We start from the raw sequence: 19,370 nt of genomic DNA on the forward strand, positions 1-19,370 counted from the left end.
GCTTGGGTTTTTAAATTATCTGCAGTATTATTTGATGTATCAATCAATCTGGTGTTATATATCTTCAGGGTAGGTGTGGCTCTTAAGACTCTCAGAGTATCTACAGAAGTGACCCTAGGTGTTGGGTTTGCCTGCTATGAGTGTATTCAAGTAGGCTGGGTGGAACAAAATACAGGCAGATTCTAAAATTTAACTAAACAATGTACACATTCAATAAAAACCAGCACAGGATATTTATGTGAAAATAGGTATTATGACAAACAGATACTCCAACAAAGTCACAGTCCCTAAGGATGTGTGTTGCCCCATACCCTTAATTCTGTCAACTGGGAGGCTAAGATTTCTGGTCTGTAGAGGGTTCCAAGTCAGCTTGTGACTGAGTGAGACCCTTCCCCAATGAAGAAGAAACAGAGGCACTGTAAATCAGGAAGCAACAAATGACAAGCCCAAATATAGCTTATTTGAGAATGGCAAATCCGACCATCCATCAGATTTAACATATAATTTACCCTGACGTGGAAGGTGCAGTTAGCACTTCCAATGCTAGCCTATATACCAGGCATATTTGGTGGGTACTGACCTGGTATAATCCTAGTTATGTTTTAGGATGGCTTTGGCCTAAGTTATTCGGAGTGCCCGCTTGGGGCACTCTTTGCTGCGCTGTGGGCTCAGGTAGGCTGGCTGGGTTGCTGGATTGCTGCTCTGATCGCCTATTCTGGGTGCTGTGTTGGTGAGCTCCCTTCCCCAGGTCTCTGGTGCTTGTTGCTGCTTGTGCTGGCAGTGGGGGAGGGGAGGCTGTGGATGGTGGCTGAAGTTCTCCCGCTGGTCCTCCCAATCCTCTTCCTCATGAGCTGCTCCGCTGGTCCCTGCTGTTCTCCCATCACATTTCTTGAGTTTGCGAGGAGGCCAGTGTGAATGGAGATTCCCCTCACCTGGCTGTTCCTGCCGCTCAGGCCGAGCCTGGCGGCTGTGGCCACGCAGACCTGGTGCCATTGCTGCTGGAGCTGCTTCTGCCTGCTGCTGTGGGCTCTAGACATTCTGGTTCTCTCTTACTTCTCTGCTGTGGTTGGTGATTTATGATACACCTCTTTTTAGTAGAAGAGAGTTTTGTTGTTGTTGTTTTGGCTTTTTCTACCCTAGACTGCTTTGGCATGGTTCCTATGCCACCATCTTAACTGGAAGGCTCTTCTATGGAACTTTTAAAGTTAACATGGTGTTACTGAAATCTGGTTGCCATTAAAGTGGGCATTGTTGTTAGTGATGTTGATAGATACTCATTTTGGTTGGACCAATCGGCTCCTCCCCCTTATAGTGAACTCACTTTTAAAAAGTAAATAAGACTTCCGGTTAAGATGGCGGCGTAGGTACCACGCCAAAACAGCCTGGGGGGGGAAAGACCAAAATAAACTCAGCAAAATACACACTTTTACTAAAAAGTGAGGTGTATAGGAAGTTGAGGCGGCAGCGGAGAAGTGGAAGAGTTATAGAGCATCCAGAGCCTGCACAGCCGGGAACAGCGGCTCCGGGCCGCTTGGCTACCCGCCGCAACCGCGGAGCGGCAGAAAACCGCCGGACTCCCGGCTCGAGCCGCAGGACAAGCCAGGTGCGGGATTTTCCCCTCACACCGCGCTCTCCGCAACTCGGGAAACGTGAGGGGAGAGCGGCAGCGAGCAACGGAGGGAGGAGCAGACCGCGAGGTAAAAGCACACGATACAACAAGAACAGCGCGGCTCCCTCCCCTCCCCTGCCGCCTGAACCCAGCTCCAGCGAACACAGCAGCGGCCCGGGACCCGGCCACGCCAACTTGGGCTGACGGCGGGACCCAAGCAGGAGCAGAATTTGGCAGCAACTTCAGCGGCTCCAGCACCGGTACCAGTGGCCCCAGCAGCAGCGGACCCAGGACAGCAGCGGCTTCGGGGTGAGCAGCAGCGGTGGCCACGACAACGGCAGCTTCAGCAGTGGTGGGGGCTCCGGCGGAGACACCTACAACAGCTGCAGAGGCGGCAGCGGCTCAGTTTGCCCCGTAGGAAAAGCAAGTGCCCAGCTCCAGAAATCAGAACAGCAGCCCGACGACCCAGGCAGCAACTTGACTGAGACCACAATCACCCAAGGTAACTGGGATTGCACCAGGGAAGGGTCTCACCTGGTCACAAGCTGACTTGGATACCTCAACAGACCAGAAATCTAAACCTCTTTGTTGATAGAGGATCTGGTCATTATAATAACTACTCTTGCATACATACTCGGGGCTGTTGTTGATGGAATGGGTACAGTGTTTAGCTAAATTTTAGAATCTACCAGTATATTATTCCACTCAGCCTGCTTGAATACTCCTATAGCAGGGAAACTCAACCCCTAAGAACATCTTTGTAGATACTCTGAGAGTCTTAAGAGCCACACCTAATACCTTAAGGTCCTACCCTGAAAATATTTTACACCAAATCAATTGATACAGCTAAGAATACACAGCTAGCTAGAAAATCCAAGCATTAACTTAATCCAAGATGCAAAAATATATACATTATAACACAAGAAACACTAAAAAGCAAGACGATATAAATCCACCTAAAAGTATTAATGCATCAAAAATGTCCTCCAGTGAGAAAGAGTTAGAGGAAATGCCTGAGAAAGAGTTCAAAAGAATAATTATAAATATGTTCAAAGAGGTCAAAGAACACATGAAAACAACCAAAGAAGAAATCAAAGAGGAAATCAAAGAGGAAATCAAAGGAATCAAAGAAGAGGCAGGACACCAATTTAATGAAATAAAGAAGGCAATACAAGACATAAATAGAGAAATAGAAATAATAAAGAAAAACCAGTCAGAATTATTAGCAATGAAGAACACAGTTAATGAAATAAAAAACTCTGTAGAAAATCTCACCAGTAGGATGGATGAGGGAGAGGACAGAATATCTAAGCTAGAAGATCAGGTGGCAGACCTAATGCAGTCCAACAAAGAGAAAGACAAACTTATAGAAAAGTACGAGTGGGAATTTCAAGATATTCGGGACACTATGAAAAGATCCAATATAAGAATTCAGGGCATAGTAGAAGGAGAAGAATTCCACTCCAGAGGCATAGTAGGCATCTTCAACAAAATCATAGAGGAAAATTTTCCCCAAATTGGGAAAGAGGTGCCAATACAGATACAGGAAGCCTTTAGAACCCCAGCCAGACAAAACCCAGAAAGAAACTCTCCTCGCCACGTTATACTCAAACTTCCAAACACACAAACCAAAGAAAAAATATTGAAAGCAGTTAGAGAGAAAAATCAAGTTACCTACAAAAGCAAGCCCATCAGGATTACAGCAGATTATTCAACACAAACTTTTAAAGCCAGAAGGGCCTGGAGTGATATATTCCAAGTTCTGAAAGATAACAACTGTCAACCAAGGTTACTTTATCCTGCAAAGTTATCCATCCAAATAGATGGAGAAATAAAGACATTCCATGACAAAAGCAGGTTAAAGGAATATCTGAAGACAAAACCAGCTCTACAGAAAATACTTGATAGAATCCTCCATGCTGAACAAAAGGAAAAGCACACATATAAGGAACCTAGAAAAAACCAGCCATACTCAAATACCAGTTAACTGAAGAGAGCACAGGTAGAACAAGTAACACACACACACACACACAAATGGCAAACATAAATACACACCTTTCAATAATATCTCTTAATATCAACGGTCTCAATGCCCCAACGAAAAGACATAGATTTGCAGACTGGGTTAAAAAGCAGGATCCTACAATTTGTTGTCTTCAAGAAACTCACCTTTCTACAAAGGATAGACATTATCTTAGGGTGAAAGGTTGGAAGACGGTGTTTCAAGCAAATGGGCCTAGAAAACAAGCAGGGGTTGCTATCCTAATATCAGACAGGGTGGACTTTAGTCCGAAGTTAGTCAAAAAAGATAAGGAAGGTCACTTTATATTGATTAAGGGCACACTCCAACAGGAGGACATTACAATCCTAAACATATATGCACCTAACATGGGGGCTCCCAAATTCGTCAAACAAACATTATTAGAACTAAGGTCACAGATAACACCAAACACGGTGGTGGTGGGTGACTTTAACACCCCACTCTCATCAATTGACAGGTCATCCAGGGAAAGAATAAACAGAGAGGCATCTGGACTAAATGAGGTCATAGAAGATATGGACCTAACAGATATATACAGGACATTTCATCCAAAGGCTGCAGAATATACATTCTTTTCAGCAGCACATGGAACATTCTCTAAAATAGACCATATATTAGGACACAAAGCAAATCTTAACAAATTCAGGAAAATTGAAATAATTCCTTGCATTCTATCTGACCACAATGGAATTAAACTACAAATCAGTAGCAAGAAAGGCTATAGAGCATACACAAAATCATGGAAGCTAAACAATACACTACTAAATGATGAGTGGGTCAATGAAGAAATCAAAAAGGAAATCAAAAAATTTATAGAGTCAAATGATAATGAGAACACAACATACCAAAATCTCTGGGACACAATGAAGGCAGTTCTAAGAGGTAAATTTATAGCCTTAAGTGCCTATATTAAGAAATTAGAAAGGTCGCAAGTAAACGACCTAATGCTCCGCCTTAAAGCCTTGGAAAAAGAAGAACAAGGCAAACCAAAAAGTAGTAGACGGGAAGAAATAATAAAGATTAGGGCAGAAATTAATGAAATAGAAACAAAAAAAACAATCCAAAGAATTAATGAAACAAAGAGTTGGTTCTTTGAAAGGATAAACAAGATTGATAAACCCTTAGCAAATCTGACCAAAAGAAAGAGAGAAGAGACACAAATTAATAAAATCAGAGATGAACAAGGTAACATCACAACAGATTCCAGAGAAATTCAAAAAATTATAGGGACATACTATAAAAGCATATACTCCACAAAGTATGAAAATCTGAAAGAAATGGATGATTTCCTTGATCTATATGACCTACCTAAATTAAATCAAAATGAGATTAATCACTTAAATAGACCTATAACAAACATGGAGATCCGAGCAGTTATCAATAATCTCCCAACTAAAAAAAGCCCAGGCCCGGATGGATTCACTGCTGAATTTTACCAGACTTTTAAGGAAGAGCTAACACCATTGCTTCTTAAGCTTTTCCAGGAAATAGAAAAAGAAGGAATCCTACCAAACTCCTTCTATGAGGCCAGCATCACCCTGATACCAAAACCAGGCAAAGATAGAACAAAAAAAGAAAATTACAGACCAATCTCCCTCATGAACATAGATGCAAAAATTCTCAACAAAATATTGGCAAACAGAATACAAGAGTATATCAAAAAGATCATTCACCCTGACCAAGTAGGCTTTATCCCAGAGATGCAGGGATGGTTCAACATACGCAAATCTATAAATGTAATACATTACATAAATGGGTTGAAGGACAAAAATCACATGATCATCTCATTAGATGCAGAGAAAGCATTTGACAAAATCCAACATCCCTTCATGATAAAAGTCCTACAGAGACTGGGAATAGAAGGAACATATCTCAATATAATAAAGGCTATTTATGACAAGCCTACAGCCAACATATTACTAAATGGGGAAAAACTGGAAGCTTTTCCACTAAAATCAGGAACAAGACAAGGGTGTCCACTGTCTCCACTTCTATTTAATATAGTTTTGGAAGTCTTAGCCATAGCAATAAGGCAAGAGACATACATAAAAGGGATACAAATTGGAAAGGAAGAAATCAAGTTATCACTATTTGCAGATGACATGATTCTATACATAAAGGACCCTAAAGACTCTACTAGCAAGCTGTTAGAGCTAATCAAAACCTACAGCAATGTAGCAGGATACAAAATAAATACACAGAAATCAGTAGCCTTCATATATGCTAACAACAAACACACAGAGGATGAAATCAGAGAATCACTCCCATTCACAATTGCATCAAAAAAAATAAAATACCTTGGAATAAACCTAACTAAGGAAGTAAAGAATCTATACAATGAGAACTTTAAGACACTCAAGCGAGAAATTGCAGAAGACACTAGAAAGTGGAGAAACATCCCTTGTTCCTGGCTTGGGAGAATCAATATCGTGAAAATGGCAATCTTACCTAAAGCAATCTACACATTTAATGCAATCCCTATCAAAATTCCAAAGGCTTTCTTCATGGAAATAGAAAAAACAATCCAAAAATTCATTTGGAATCATAAAAAACCTCGAATATCTAAAATAATACTGAGCAACAAAAAAGAGGCTGGTGGTATCACCATACCTGATTTTAACCTATACTACAGAGCCATAGTAACAAAAACAGCATGGTACTGGCACAAAAACAGACATGTAGATCAGTGGAACAGAATAGAGGACCCAGATGTAAGCCCAAGTAGCTATAGCCACCTGATATTCGATAAAAATGCCAAAAATACTCATTGGAGAAGAGACAGCCTCTTCAACAAATGGTGTTTTGAAAACTGGATAAATATCTGCAGAAGGATGAAAATAGATTCTTCTCTCTCGCCATGCACAAGAATTAAGTCCAAATGGATTAAAGACCTTAACATCAGACCGGAAACTTTGAAACTGCTAGAGGAAAAAGTAGGGGAAACCCTCCAACATATTGGTCTTGGCAAAGACTTTCTAAATACAACCCCAATTGCTCAGGCAATAAAACCACAGATTAACCACTGGGACCTAATGAAATTACAAAGATTTTGCACTGCAAAGGACACAGTGAAAAAAGCAAAGAGGCAACCTACAGAATGGGAAAAAATCTTCGCCAGCTATATATCTGATAAAGGATTAATATCTAGGATACACAAAGAACTCAAAAAGTTAACTAATAAGGAATCAAACAGGCCAATCAAAAAATGGGCTAAGGAGCTAAATAGAGAGTTCTCAAAGGAAGAAATACGAATGGCATATAAGCACCTAAAAAAATGTTCTACGTCACTAGTCATCAGGGAAATGCAGATTAAAACTACATTGAGATTCCATCTCACTCCTGTCAGATTGGCCACCATCATGAAAACAAATGATCATAAATGTTGGCGGGGATGTGGAAAAAAAGGAACCCTTCTGCACTGCTGGTGGGAATGCAATCTGGTCCAGCCATTGTGGAAAACAGCGTGGAGGTTCCTAAAGCAGCTAGAGATTGATCTACCATATGACCCAGCTATAGCACTCCTAGGCATATATCCAAAGGACTCATCTCATTTCCTTAGAAGTACATGCTCAACCATGTTTATTGCTGCTCAATTTATAATAGCTGGGAAATGGAACCAGCCTAGATGTCCCTCAACAGATGAGTGGATAATGAAGATGTGGTACATTTATACAATGGAGTTCTACTCAGCGGTAAAGAAAAATGAAGTTATGAAATTTGCAGAAAAATGGATGGACCTGGAAAGTATTATACTAAGTCAGGTAACCCAGGCCCAGAAAGCCAAGCGCCACATGTTCTCCCTCATATGGGGATCCTAGCTACAGATGACTGGGCTTCTGTGTGAGAATGAAAATACTTAGTAGCAGAGGCCAGTAAGTTGAAAAGGAGACATAAAGGGTGGAGAAAGGAAGGGAGGAGGATACTTAATAGGTTGATATTGTATATATGTAATTACAATGATTGTAATGGGGAGGTAATATGATTGAGAATGGAATTTCAAACGGGAAAGTGTGGGGGTGGGGAGGGAGGGAATTACCATGGGATATATTTTATAATCATGGAAAATGTTAATAAAAATTAAAAAAAAAAAAAAAAAAAAAAAAAGTAAATAATCTGGGCTGGAGGGATGGCTTAGTGGTTAAGGCGCTTGCCTGCACAGCCAAAGGACCCATATTAACCAGATGCACAAGGGGGTACACATGTCTGGAGTTCGTATACAGTGGCTGGAGGCCCTGGTGCGCCCATTCATCCTCTTTCTCTCTCTCTCTCTCTCTCTCCCTCTCTCTCTGACTCTAATAAGTAAAATAAAAATAATTTCACAACCCATCTTGTGGAAGAGCCATTTAAATTAGAAACCTAAAAACAATGGTTCTTGGTAGAGGGTTCTTTTTTTTTTTTCATTCTGTTCTTTAAAAGATTTTCTGTTGATTTTTGTTTTAACTTGTTGCTTGAAGGGAATTTAGAAGAGAATGTTCAAAGCTAACTTGGGATTTGTAATCTCCACACTGGGAGGAGTTTTTTCCTGAAAAATTATTTAGTTTAAGTATGTTGTTGCCCTAGGGTAATGGCATGGTTTCTGTGTCTGTTACCACGTCAAGCTACTCTTGTTACCATGTTACTGTGATGTTTGCCAAGTGCTGTGTGGGCCTTGACTCTTTCTGGTAGACACATGAGGGGCAGAGTGTGAGTAAGTGTTCAGTGTGGCCCATGCTGAAAGACAGGAATGCATGTGCACTGTGACTTTGCTCTAGTGACTTGCTTTCTTTGTACTTGTACCTCCTTTTGGATGACTCTATTGAAACTCACCCGCGTGTACATAAGCAACACTGCCTCCCTCCCCTGGGCGGAGTTTGTTCCCAGCATCTAGATTCCTGTGGCTCCGTTTCCCTGTAGGCAAAGGGACGCGTCTTACTTTGTGAAGTCAAGGATGGAGCTCAGGCTCCCTGGAGCTAGGAGACAGGATGGAACAGGAAGGAGTACGGTCAGAGCAAGTGGCTCCTAGGGACTCGGTTGTGAGGAGAGGGAGGCTTTGAGCTTTCTTTTAAGGGAACGAGAAGCAATTCTAAAGTGTGTTGGAAGAAATGGCAACAGTTACTCCTGCCACAGGTCACATACACCTCCACAACCATTCCCTCACTCCCCAGTTCTGTCATAAATGGAGATGACCCCATTGACACTGTCTATAGGTTGCCAGATCCAACTGTCCCTCCTTGGTGCTTACACATTTCAGACCCTCTAGGCAAACCCTTGCATAGAACAGTATTTCAGCTCTTGGTAATTCTTGTGGTCATTGAGGCTTTGGGATCAACTCACATGGCTATGCAGAGGGCTCTGTTGGAAAGGTGGCTTTGCTCTCACTGTACCTCTCTGCTCCTGGGGGTGGTAATGCAAGGTGGAGGATTTTTCCAGTTCTCAGTGCCCAGGTTGTGAATATTTCCAGGTGGATATTCTGTTAATGTTATTGAAGTTCTTGTTGTCTGCCTCTTTCTCTCTCTCTGTCTCTCTCTCACTCTCAAATAAATAAATAAAAATAAAAATAATATTAAAAAGAAATTCACCAAGATTTTGTATGTATTTTGCTTTTTTTAGTGTTCTTGCTTCTAGTAGGTTACAAAGAGACATGAAATGTAACTGCTGTTTTGAGGTTGAAGAAATATATAGCATTTGATTTGCTTATTCAGAGTCTTTCTGACTGTCTATATCAGTGATTAAAAAATATATATTTACTATTATTATTTTCTTTCTTTTTTTTTGGTTTTGGTTTTTGTTTTTTCAAGGTAGAGTTTTACTCTGGCTCAGGCTGACCTGGAATTCACTATGTAGTCTCAGGGTGCCTTCAAACTCACAGTGATCCTCCTACCTTTACCTCCTGAGTGCTGGGATTAAAGGTGTGTACCACCACACCTGGCTTTTTTTTTTTTTCTTTTTTTTCTTTTTTTTCTTTTTTTTTGAGATAGGATCTTGCTGTCTAGCCCAGGCTCATCTGGAATTCACTATGTAGTCTCAGGTTCACCTCGAACTTACAGTGATCCTCCTCACTTCTGCCTCTCAAATGCTGGTATTAAAGGCATGTGCCACCATGCCCCGCAGAGAGAGGGGTGGGAAAGAGAATGAGCGCACCAGGGCCTGTAGCCACTGCAAATGAGCTGGGATTACAGAGCCAGCTTTATTATTTTAAAGATAGTGTCTGTTGGCTTTATGGATTGCTAATGTATGTTTTCGAGAAGGGCTCTTTTGCCCTCTGAAATCACATCTGCAGAAATACACCTGGTTTTCAGTTTGTTTTTGTCTCATTAACTAATATAGTTAATAAAATATTAACAGCAAATAAATAAATGAGATATAATACATGGTTTAAAAAGTTTTGGAGTCAGACAGACCTGGAATGGTGTCCTCTTTTCGCCAATTATTAATTCTGTGGCCTTGGGCAAAGTGCTTAAATGCTAGCCTTCAGTTTCATGCTCGGTAGAATAGATTAACTGTGATTCATGTTGTGAGGATTGAATGGACACCAGTAAGGAAACACCTAGCACAGTACAGTGCACACAGAAGGTGCTCTTTGTGCCTCTCTCATTAGCGAGTTCACAGTCTTCCAATGGCTGTCTAGATGGAGGCTTCCTGAGGAAGATGGGCATACAGAAGTGCAGAGGGGAATCACGCAGACACACAGGGGTTTGCCCAGGGCTAGCAAGGTTCCATTTCTTTCTTTCTTTTCTTTCCTTTTTTTTTCCTTTCTTTCAGGTATGGTCTTGCTGTAGCCTAAGCTGACCTGGAATTCCCTATGTAGTCTCAGGCTGGCCTCAAACTCACAGCAATCTACCTACTGCTGCCTCCCAAGTGCTGGGATTAAAGGCATATGCCTCCACGCCTGGCACAAGTTTCCATTTCTGTTTGTACAATAGTTCAGGCTCCCCACAGCTAATTCAGTTGCGTTGTGCTTTGTTCTATGCCACTGAGAACCATTGCTACACTTCAGAGGAAGGAGAATGACCCAAGACCTAGAGGCAGTCAGTTAACACACTCAGCTCATCTGTGTCCTCTGTAATTGTAACAGAAGGCAGAATCTTCCTGGAGGGAAATGTTTCAGAAGAGAAAGGCAGAGACTGGCTGGACACCCAGATTGTACTTCACAGATGTGGTTTAGCTCAGGGTCTTGCTTTCTGTGGTGCTGGGATCCCACATGTGAGCAGACCCTCCAGGACCAATTTAAATGACTCAAACATGTAAGAGATGATGTGTCTGTGCCATAGACACCAGATTGTTCAACATGGAGGATAATTTACTTCGTGATCCTTTGTGGAGCATCTTCCTCCTAGTTTCAAGGTCCCTGTGGGGCAGCATTAATTATTATAAAGCTGCCCACTGAGCATGAGGTTAAAGAGAGTGGCTAATCCAATAGACAGTTTTGTTCAGGCTACCACAAAAACTGATGCTTGAAATAGCCAGCTTCCCTAGTGACCTAAATTTTCAGCTTCCCCACAGTTACTGTTTCTGTACAGAATTTTGATGTTGCCATTAAAAGACAAGGCAGATTTCTATGAGTGCTGAACTGTATTGTCAGTTCTCTTACACACCCTCCTCACACACATTCCCTCCCCCAAAAGGAATAGGTGTGCAGACTGTTGGGAAAGATTGGAAAGAACCTTGTCTTGATGGTTGTATCTGGGAATACTCAGTGGAGTGAGGCAGCAGGGTACAGGTATGAAGAGAACTAAGTTAATTTAATAGATACAACTCTATTCCTTGGGTATGTATTAGCATTTAAAAAAAATGGAGCTGGGCATGGTGGTATACACCTTTAATCCCAGCACTTAGGAGACAGAGGTAGGAGGATCGCCGTGAGCTCGAGGCTACCCTGAGAATGCAGAGTGGGGCTGGAGAGATGGCTTAGCGGTTAAGCGCTTGCCTGTGAAGCCTAAGGACCCTGGTTCGAGGCTCAGTTCCCCAGGTCCCACGTTAGCCAGATGCACAAGGGGGCGCACGTGTCTGGAGTTTGTTTGCAGAGGCTGGAAGCCTTGGCGCGCCCATTCCCTCTCTCTCCCTCTATCTGTCTTTCTCTCTGTGTCTGTTGCTCTCAAATAAATAAATTAATTAATAAATTAAAAAAAAAAGAATACAGAGTGAATTCCAGGCCAGCCTGGGCTAGAGTGAGACCCTACCTCGAAAAACTAAAAAAAAAAAAACAAAACACCTAAATGTGTTTTTTTTGTTTATTTTATTTATTTATTTGAGAGCCACAGACAGAGAAAGAGAGAGAGGAGAATGGGCGCACCAGGGCTTCCAGCCACTGCAAACAAATTTCAGACATGTGTGCCCCCTTGTACATCTGGCTAACGTGGGTCCTGGGGAATCAAGCCTCGACCCAGGGCCCTTAGGCTTCATAGGCAAGCGCTTAACTGCTAAGCCATCTCTCCAGCCCCAACTAAATGTTTTTTTTGTTGTTTGTTTGGTTTTTGGTTTTTCGAGGTAGGGTCTCACTCTGGCTCAGGCTGATCTGGAATTCCCTATGGAGTCTCAGGGTGGCCTCGAACTCACGGCGATCCTCCTACCTCTGCCTCCCAAGTGCTGGGATTAAAGGTGTGCGCCACCACACCCGGCCCCAACTAAATGTTTTTAAAGCTGGACACTTTGACTTGTACCTATAATTTCAGTACTTTGAAAGCCAGTGCATGAGGATTGCCATGAATTTGAGGCCAGCCTGCACTACATAATGAGTTCTAGGTCAGTCTGAGTTATAGAGTGAGAGCTTCACTCAAGAAAACAAGTGGGCTGAGTGCTTGCACCCATGTTCAGGAAGCAGAGGTTGGTTTGCATGTAACCCGTAACTCTAGCTCTGAAGAGGTAGAGATAGGAGGATCTCTGGGCTTGCTGTTCTAGCTGAATCTGTGAATTCTAGATCCAGGGAGAGACCCTGTCTCAAAAGATAAGGTAGGGGGGCCAGCCTGTACTACACTACAAAGTGAGTTTGACCCTGCCTTGAAACAAACAAACAAAACCAAGTCAACAACCCCCCCCCCATTACCACCCAGCTCACACACAGAAGGTGTAAGTAAACCACTTTGATTATAACTAATCCAGTTTTGGTGTTGTCATGTAAAACTTAGGACCATTTGACAAGGTCTAACATGGTATAATGCTTTTGACTGATCTCTGTGTTGTCGGGGCATTCATCCTTATCCTCTGATTGGCTTGGGTTTCATTTACTGTAGAGATCTGCAGAGACTCGGAGAACTTCAGTCTGAATTGGCAGGAGTAGCTGATTTCTCTGCCACATACCTTCGGTGTCAACTCCTTCTCATTAAGGTTTGTTTGGATCCATTATTTTTATGATTGCGATACTAAAAATGTACTTTAATTGATCCAACAGTGTTTGAGGAAATAAGTGAGAAAACTACATAGCAGTGGTGAGATTATGTACTCTGTAGTGCCATTATACTTGTCTCCAACTAAATAAATATGAACTCATAGAAGAATCGGAAGGATTGTTAAATGTTTCATATAATGTTATAGCAAAGGACTTACATGGACTTCAGTACTATTTTCTTAAAATGCGGATTCATTTTGTCAACAATGTAAGGTTAATTCTGTTACTATTTTTTTGGTATATTCCACAACACCTGGCTAATTTTTTAAAAAAATTCTTATTTATATATTTGAGAGGGTGAGAGAGAATGGGCACACCAGGGCCTCCAGCCACTGCGAACGAAATCCAGATGAGGCACCCCTTGTGCATCTGCCCTGGTGCATCAAACCAAGGTCCTTTGGCTTTGCAGGCAAACGTCTTAACCGCTAAGCCGTCCCTCCAGTCCAGTTTGGTTACTCTAAACAGGGCCAACTAGCACTAGGTCCTTTGGTGGCAAGGGCCTGTAATTCAGTTATTCAGGAGTCTGAAGGAATGGGACCACAAGTTTGAGGCTAGCCTGGGCAACTTAGAGAAAGTGTCTTACATAAAACTGAAAACGGAGCTGGAGAAATGCTCTGTGGTAGAGCACTTGCCTAGCATGTGTGAGGGCCCTGGGCTCAATCTCCAGTAAGAGAGAAGCAGGACAAACCTGCTGACACTTGATACTAAGTAGGCACATAACATGTAAACCCAAACATAGTCCGCAAGAAGCTCCTTAGGTTTGCTAAAGATGAAAACCCATCAAACTAGTTCAGAGCTTTCAGCTTCTAGAGCTGAATTTTGTAAATTTAAGTGAACCCTTTTCACTTTATAAACCTTTTTTTTGGCTTTAGTTCTAAATGTGCTTAGTCTTGAAAGTGTGATTATCTGATCAAATTCAGAATAAATGGGGGTGGGCGTAGGTCAGATTCCATCCACTGTATAGTGTGTCCTGGTACTAATATTATGTATATTGTTGTGTCTTGTATGCTTGCCTGTGAAACTGGCCGGGTAGGTTGAAATGGTTGGAATTTAAACAGCCCTTACTAGGCTAGTTATATTCTTTTGTTGTTGTTGTTGGTTTTTCGAGGTAAGGTCTCGCTGTAGCCCAGGCTGACCTGGAATTCTCTATGTAGTCTCAGGGTGGCCTTGAACTCATGGCGATCCTCCTAAGTGCTGGGATGATGTGCTGAAGATAATTTGGGGGTAGAGATTGAGGGAATCTGGGGAAACTGCTTGACTGACTTAGTTTAGGAAATTAGCTAAGGTGATAGAGCTCATCAAAGTACAGTAAGCATAAGAGTGAAGAAGAAAGCAGCTTACTGAAGACGGTTCAGAGAGCTCCGGTTGGTGCCGTGACCCTGGACCAAGGCCCCAGATCCACAAGGCAGGCAGTAATTACTGTGCATTCTAGTGAGGCCCCCATCTCCTATACTCTGTTTCCAAACACTGGACTAAATGGACAGCAGTTAATTTAGCTCTAGCTACTAATAGCTTTCCTTTTTCTGTACATGGGTTTATTGGCTTAAAACAGATCAAGGGAAAGGAAATCCTCATCATGGTGAAATTTCAAAGCAACACTCTCCTTGCCCTCCTCCTTTACCTAGGCCTTGCAGGAGAAGCTGTGGAATGTGGCCGCCCCGTTATACGTAAAGCAGAGTGACCTGGCTTCAGCAGCAGCAAAACAGGTATGTGTATTGAGACTACTTCCTCAGATCGTGCTGCCCGGGATTAGCCCCTCCAGAGGCCTGCCTGTGGTTCCTTGCCTCTTCATGGTTCCGTCATTTCAGGCTGTGCTAGAAGTTAGCAGTAGGAGAAGCCGTATGTTTACTGTGCACAGCAGTGGCCTTGGGTTCTGGCATCAGGTCTGCCCCTGGCTTTCTAGGTGCTAGTGAGCAAGTTATTTACCTTCGTTTGAATTTTTTTTTTCTTTCTCTGTAAAATGTGGCAGTTGAGTTACATGATTGTGGTTATTTGAATGGATGTCCCCCAACAAATAGATTCAGGAGTTTTATTAAAGCTTGTAACTGGTGCACGCCTTTAATCCCAGCACTGGAGAGGAGAGGGCCAGAGGTAGGAGGATCACCGTGAGTTCAAGGCCACCCTGAGACTAAAGGTGAATTCCAGGTCAGCCTGAGCTAGAGTGAGACTCTACCTTGAAAAACCTATATGTGTGTATGTATGTATGTGTATGTGTGTGTGTGTGTGTGTATATATATATATATATATATATACATTTTTTTTTTAAGGCTTGTAACTAAGTGTTACTGTGGGTGGGTCCTAGGGTATAGCCCTAAGGTGTGCTACTGGGGAGCAGATCTAAATTCTAGCCAGAGATATGCAGATGGCTGAGCTCTGCCTGGGGTTCATGGAGTGTGCTTGCTTAAGGTGCTGGTGGTGGTATTTCTCTCTGCATGGGCCTGTGAAAGTGGGCCAGCTTCTTCTGCCATTATGGAACTTCCCCTGGATTTGTAAACCTGAAATAAATTCCATTCCTCCTATAAGCTGTCTGGTCTGGAGGTTCATCCCAATAACATGAGTCTGACTGCAACATGATTATGTTCCAGATATTAAAATTAATAAATACTATTTGTGAAATGGTCATCTAAAAAACCAGTAACTCAGTTTGAGTTAGAGAGAGAGAGAGAATGTGTGCATGTCTGGTTTTTCCCCTCCCTCCTTCCCTCCTTCCCTCCCTCCCTCCCTTCCTTCCTTTCTTTCTTTCTTTTTGGTTTTCCAAGGTAGGGCCTCACTCTAGTTCAGGCTGTCATCTCAGAGTGGCCTCAAACTCTTGATGATCCTCTTAACCTCTGCCTCCTGAGTGCTGCCATTAAAGGTGTGCACCACCACACCCAACTTGCTTGCTTATTTATTTATTATTATTATTATTTAAATTTTTCGAGGTAGGGTCTCACTCTAGCTCAGGCTGACCTGAAATTCACCACGTAATCTCAGGATGGCCTTGTACTCACGGGATCTTCCTACCCCTGCCTCCCAAGTGCTGGAATTAAAAGACATGCACCACCATGCCCAGGTTGTATTGCTTTTTTTGTTTTGTTTTGCTTTTTGGTTTTTCGAGGTAGGGTCTCACTCTGGTCCAGGCTGACCTGGAATTAACTCTGTAGTCTCAGGGTGGCCTTGAACTCATGGCAATCCTCCTACCTCTGCCTCCCGAGTGCTGGGATTAAAGGCGTGCGCCACCACGCCCGGACTGTATTGCTTTTTTAAAGCAGGGTCTCACTCCAGCCTAGGGTGATCTGGAACTCACTCTGTAGTTCTGGCTAGCCTGGAACTCAAGGCAATCCTCCTACTTCACCTCTCCACCCCACCAAGTGCTGGGATTTAAGGTGTGAACCACTATGCCCAGCTGAGGTTGTTTATATAGGAGAGAGAGAGAGAGGAAGGAAGACAGAATGACCACACTAGGGCCTCTAGCCACTGCAAGTGAGCTCCAGAAGCATGCACTACCTTGTGCATCTGGCTTTACCTGGGTACTGGGGAATTGAACTTGGGTCCTTAGGCTTTTTAGGCTTTAACAAGTGCCTTAATGGCTGAGCCATCTCTCTAGCCCAGCCTGTACTATTTCTTGAATGTCCAAAGGTTCTTACTCATTAATAACCACTTGGTTTTATTTGCGTGAGGTTTCTTTCTTTCCAGCTTTGAGCAGCACTCCTTTATTCATGAGTCTTGGGATGTGGTGGAATCCCTTTCAGTTTTTATCCTCCAGGTAGTGAATGTATGTAGGACTCAGTGATTATGTCCCAGAAGGAAGAAATGATGGTGATAATGACTGTAGTTATGTTACAGTTCACAAAACGACGTAAGCCTATTGCCTTAACTAAGCTTTGCTGTGCTCACCTTAAGTAGAAGTCAGTATTGAGCCCATTGTTCAGAAGCAGTTGAAGCTCAGCCAAGTGAATTCCTGCAGCTCCAGCTAGAAGGGCTGGACATGTGAAATTGGTTTGCTCTCTCTAGACCTGTACTGCCCTGTCTCTCATCTGATCCAGACTCACATTTCTTGTATGGCTTATTGTAGGGTAGTACAACTTAATGACTGGAACCAAAAATAGGCTGTGTTATAAGGATGGGCCAGGTTGCAGTATTTTGGAAGAAAGGAAAGAATGTCATTGCTATAAACCAAATATAGTGCTAGAAAGCACTTTCCATTCTCTACTTGAAATTTGAAGTTTTGGATGTTAATACTATTTCTTCCCATTTTACAAATAGGGAAACTGAGGCAATGTGTATTAAGTAACTTTATCTTGCTGTCAGTGATACAAAAGGCTAGTCTTTTGTCTGACACCAGAGCCTGTATAAGGAGACAAACAGAGAAGGAAAGACAAGTATCATTTGGATAGAACTGAACAAGAGCATAAGGTGCAGTGGACTCAAACTATGCTCATAAACATTGTTTTCTGTAGTTATTCCAAACCCAGTTTCCTTCAAATAGACCAGGTCATTAGAAGAACTTGTCTTGATGAAAGAAATGTCATTAGTGGTTCCCGAGGCTTAATTCTTGAACTTTTCCTGGGGATTGGGTTTCTGTAGGTAGTATGCATACACAGTCCCTAATTTATAATGTTTCCACTTTGATTTTTTGACTTTATGATATTTCAAAAGTGATACTAATTTAGTAGAAATCTTACTTTGGATGTTTTTGAGACAGGCCCTCACTGTAGCTCAGGCTGGCCTAGAACTCACTATGTAAACCAGACAGACTAGCCTTGAACTTGTGGCGGTCCTCCTGTTTCATCCTCCCCAATTTTGGGATTACTTTTTTTTTTTTTTTTTTTATTACTTATTTTTGAGAGAGAGAGGGAAGGAGTGGGGGAGAGAGAATGGGCAGGCCAGGGCCTTCAGCCACTGTGAATGAACTCCAGAAGCGTGCGCCCCCTTGTGTGCATGTGCAACATTGCGTGCTTGCATCACTGTGCATCTGGCTACGTGCGACCTGGAGATTTGAACATGAGTTCTTAGGCTTTGTAGGTAAGCAAGTGCCTTAACCACTAAGCCACCTCTTCAGTCTTACTGTGCATTTTGAATTTTGGACTTTTCTGGGCTAGCTAGTTATTTACAGCACAGTGCTCACTGTGGTACTTGGCGGCTATGCGCTACATCCTGCCCTCCAGCCGTGTGGTCAGGAAGGGAACCACCATGCTGTGTTGTCAACTAGGATGTGAAATGGCTGTGTTAAATGCACTGTCGACTTTTATATTGTATACTGAATGTGGGCTTGTTGGAACCAGAGCCCATGGTCAGTCAGGGAGCACCTGGGACTCCTTTGTTCTCCGGAACAGCGAGCACCGTCAGGGCAGGAAGCGGGGCGTTGCGGCATCGCAGTGCTGGGCCTTCATGTTCAATCCCGGCGGCGGTCACTACCAGCTGCAAGTCTCGTTCTCCAGTTGACACAATAGACTTTTTTCACAAGACATACTGTATTGTTTTCACTTGATACTTTAAAATCTCAAACAATGTAAAATCTACATTTAAAAAAAAAAGTCCCTTCAGAGTTTGAAAATTGACTATAAAATTCTGTGTTGCTCTTAAGAGTACTACATCTTTGCTGATTATTAATTACCTGTTCCTTACAGATCATGGAGGAGACCTACAAAATGGAGTTTATGTATAGTGGTGTGGAGAGTAAGCAGGTGGTGACGATACATCACATGAGGCTTCAGGCCAAAGCTTTGCAGCTTATAGTCACGGCGCGAACGACTCGAGGGTAAGATGTGGAGTTGGTCAAAATACATGGCATTTTTCTTCTGACTTCTCGAGGTAGGGGCTCACTCTAGCCCAAGCTGACCTGTAATTCACTATGTGGTCTCAGACTGGCCTCAAACTTAGCAGTTCTCCTACCCTGGCCTCCTGAGTACTGGGATTAAAGGTGTGCACCACACCCAACAGAGAGAGAGAGAGAAATGGGCACATCAGGGTTGCCAGCCACCACAACAGACTCTAGAAACATGTGCCAGCTGTGCATCTGGCTTTGTGTGGGTACTGGGGAATCGAACCTGGGTTGTTCCGCTTTGCAGGCAAGTGCCTTAGCAGCTGAGCCGTCTGTCCCTCCAGCCCCACACTCGTCATGTTTATGTGGGTATTATGGGTCAAAGTGAAGTCCTCTTGCTTACAAGGTAAGCACTTTATCCACTGAGCTCTCTACCAGTGCAGTTTCATCATTTCTAAGTTACATGTTTTCAAATGTTATAAATTCTCTGAAGTCAACTATATTGTTTTTGCTGTGTGCATGGTGTGATATATGCAAGCATATATGTGATGCCTCCTGTGCTTGCCTGTGGGGTGTTCCGGCCTGCGGCCAGACTGGAAGCTCAGTCATCACC

General features: G+C 42.8%; 1 protein-coding gene across 1 annotated transcript in view; it reads left to right on the forward strand.

The window, feature by feature from the left end:
- The window catches only part of Ints4 (integrator complex subunit 4), a 111,325-nt gene that overhangs the window by 72,842 nt on the left and 19,113 nt on the right, over positions 1-19,370 (forward strand). The window contains exons 16-18 of the mRNA XM_045146198.1: positions 12,860-12,953; positions 14,640-14,720; positions 18,624-18,754. Of these exons, the coding sequence (XP_045002133.1) occupies positions 12,860-12,953; positions 14,640-14,720; positions 18,624-18,754 (306 nt within the window). The remainder of the gene's footprint in view (positions 1-12,859; positions 12,954-14,639; positions 14,721-18,623; positions 18,755-19,370) is intronic.

The sequence above is a fragment of the Jaculus jaculus genome, chromosome 3, assembly GCF_020740685.1.
Source record: "Jaculus jaculus isolate mJacJac1 chromosome 3, mJacJac1.mat.Y.cur, whole genome shotgun sequence".
NCBI lineage: Eukaryota > Metazoa > Chordata > Mammalia > Rodentia > Dipodidae > Jaculus > Jaculus jaculus.